Raw genomic sequence first — 1751 nt, forward strand, 5'->3', positions numbered from 1 at the left:
TTGCGTTGCATAGAGAAGACATAGCAGTGAACACGTTAGTGACAATCTCTTCCATCATAGAGTTGCTGGTCTTATCTGTACTATCACATTGCCTTGGTTTCTCCATTTTGCCTACCAAACTATTATGAAAGACTTTGACACATGACTCTCTGAAATCCCTAACTAACATCAGTTATCTATCTCTGATCTACCAATATAGATGCCCTATCAGGAAAAAAAAAAGAGGTTAATTTGTGAAACCTGCTCTGAGTTATCTCCAGTTTCTTTTCTAAGTGCTAATCAACTCTATGTTTAAGCCAGTTTGGGGACTACCCTGGTGCGCAGTGGTTAAGAATCCACCTGCCCTTTGCAGCCAGTTAAGCCGACTGTGCTCTTTTCCCCATGGGGGCCCGGTGTGCAATGGCTGCAAACAGCAGCCTCCTTGGTAGTGTATGCAGCTTGTTGCCTGTATGGGTTGCCCTAAGGGACCTTGGAGACAGCCCTTTCCAGTGGACATTAATGACTGGCATGCTGTCCCCAATCTAGGCTCCAGACAGGTATGCGTGGTGCCTTTGGAAAGCCCCAGGGCACAGTGGCCAGGGTCCACATTGGCCAGGTCATAATGTCCATCCGCACCAAGCTGCAGAACAAGGAGCATGTGATTGAGGCCCTCCGCAGGGCCAAGTTCAAGTTCCCTGGCCGCCAGAAGATCCACATCTCCAAGAAGTGGGGATTTACTAAGTTTAATGCAGATGAGTTTGAAAACATGGTGGCAAAAAAGTGGCTCATTCCAGATGGCTGTGGGGTCAAGTACATCCCTAATCGTGGCCCCCTGGACAAATGGCGGGCCCTGCACTCGTGAGAGCCTTGGTGCTGCCCCCTCCCTACCTATTCCCACCAATAAACTCTACTTTCTTTTCCCTGTTAAAAAAAAAAAAAAAAAAAAAAAAAGAATCCACCTGCCGACACAAGGGACATGGGTTTGAGCCCTGGTCTGGGAAGATCCCATATGCCGCGGAGCAACTAAGCCTGTGCACCACAACTACTGGAAGCCCGTGTGCCTACAGCCCGTGCTCTGCAACGAGAGAGGCCACCGCAATGAGAAGCCCCCGCACAGCAACAAAGAGTAGCCCCCCTCACCGCAACTAGAGAAAGCCCGAGGGCATCAACGAAGACCCAACGCAGCCAAAAACAAACAAACAAACAAACAAATAAATAAAAGAAAAAGCCAGTTTGTGTTTTCTGGAGCTTGACATCAGCTAATGGAAATCATCTAGAGCCTAGTTTTTCCTTTCAAAAAGCAAGCTGTTTGTTTATCTTTATCTTAATTCCTCTACCAACTTAAACTTCATCCAACCTATTTTCCCTCTTGGTAGACCACCCTCTATCTTCTGTTGTCCATGTCTTCTGGTGTTAGACTTTAGCTCCTCCTTTTCCTGTGGTTATAGTCTCACTTACCTCTCTTAGAAGCTTTCTGGAGTGAGGAGGTGGGTAACCAAAGTCAGAGCAATTGATCTTTAGAGAGAGTGGAGGAAAGAGAGAACCAGAAGATGAATCCTGGTGCTGTTGTCTGTGCTTAGGCCTTATTTCGAATGTAGATGTTTGGTATTAGACTGATGTTCATTAGTGGTATACACACTCTTGGTTCAGCTGTGTTTCAAGGCTAGGAAAAGTGGATGCATATGGAACCGATGGCAGAAAGGATTTATTTCAGGACACAGAATGATTTGAACAGAAACTTACATTTTCAAAATATGATCGCTCCTGTTCCT

At 46.1% G+C, this 1751-nt stretch overlaps 1 protein-coding gene and 1 non-coding gene across 2 annotated transcripts; both read left to right on the plus strand.

Moving 5' to 3' along the window:
* Nucleotides 1-346: 346 nt before the first annotated feature.
* Nucleotides 347-481, plus strand: LOC132522491 (small nucleolar RNA SNORA70). The gene has a single exon (XR_009541234.1). It is a non-coding gene; the product is annotated as a small nucleolar RNA SNORA70 (small nucleolar RNA).
* Nucleotides 482-497: 16 nt separating this feature from the next.
* On the plus strand, nt 498-858 carry LOC132521784 (large ribosomal subunit protein uL16-like). Its single transcript, XM_060151452.1, has one exon. It carries the CDS (start codon nt 539-541, stop codon nt 839-841), a length of 303 nt encoding a protein of 100 aa, XP_060007435.1. The 5' UTR covers nt 498-538; the 3' UTR covers nt 842-858.
* Nucleotides 859-1751: the final 893 nt, after the last annotated feature.

This window comes from Lagenorhynchus albirostris, chromosome 6 (assembly GCF_949774975.1).
Source record: "Lagenorhynchus albirostris chromosome 6, mLagAlb1.1, whole genome shotgun sequence".
NCBI lineage: Eukaryota > Metazoa > Chordata > Mammalia > Artiodactyla > Delphinidae > Lagenorhynchus > Lagenorhynchus albirostris.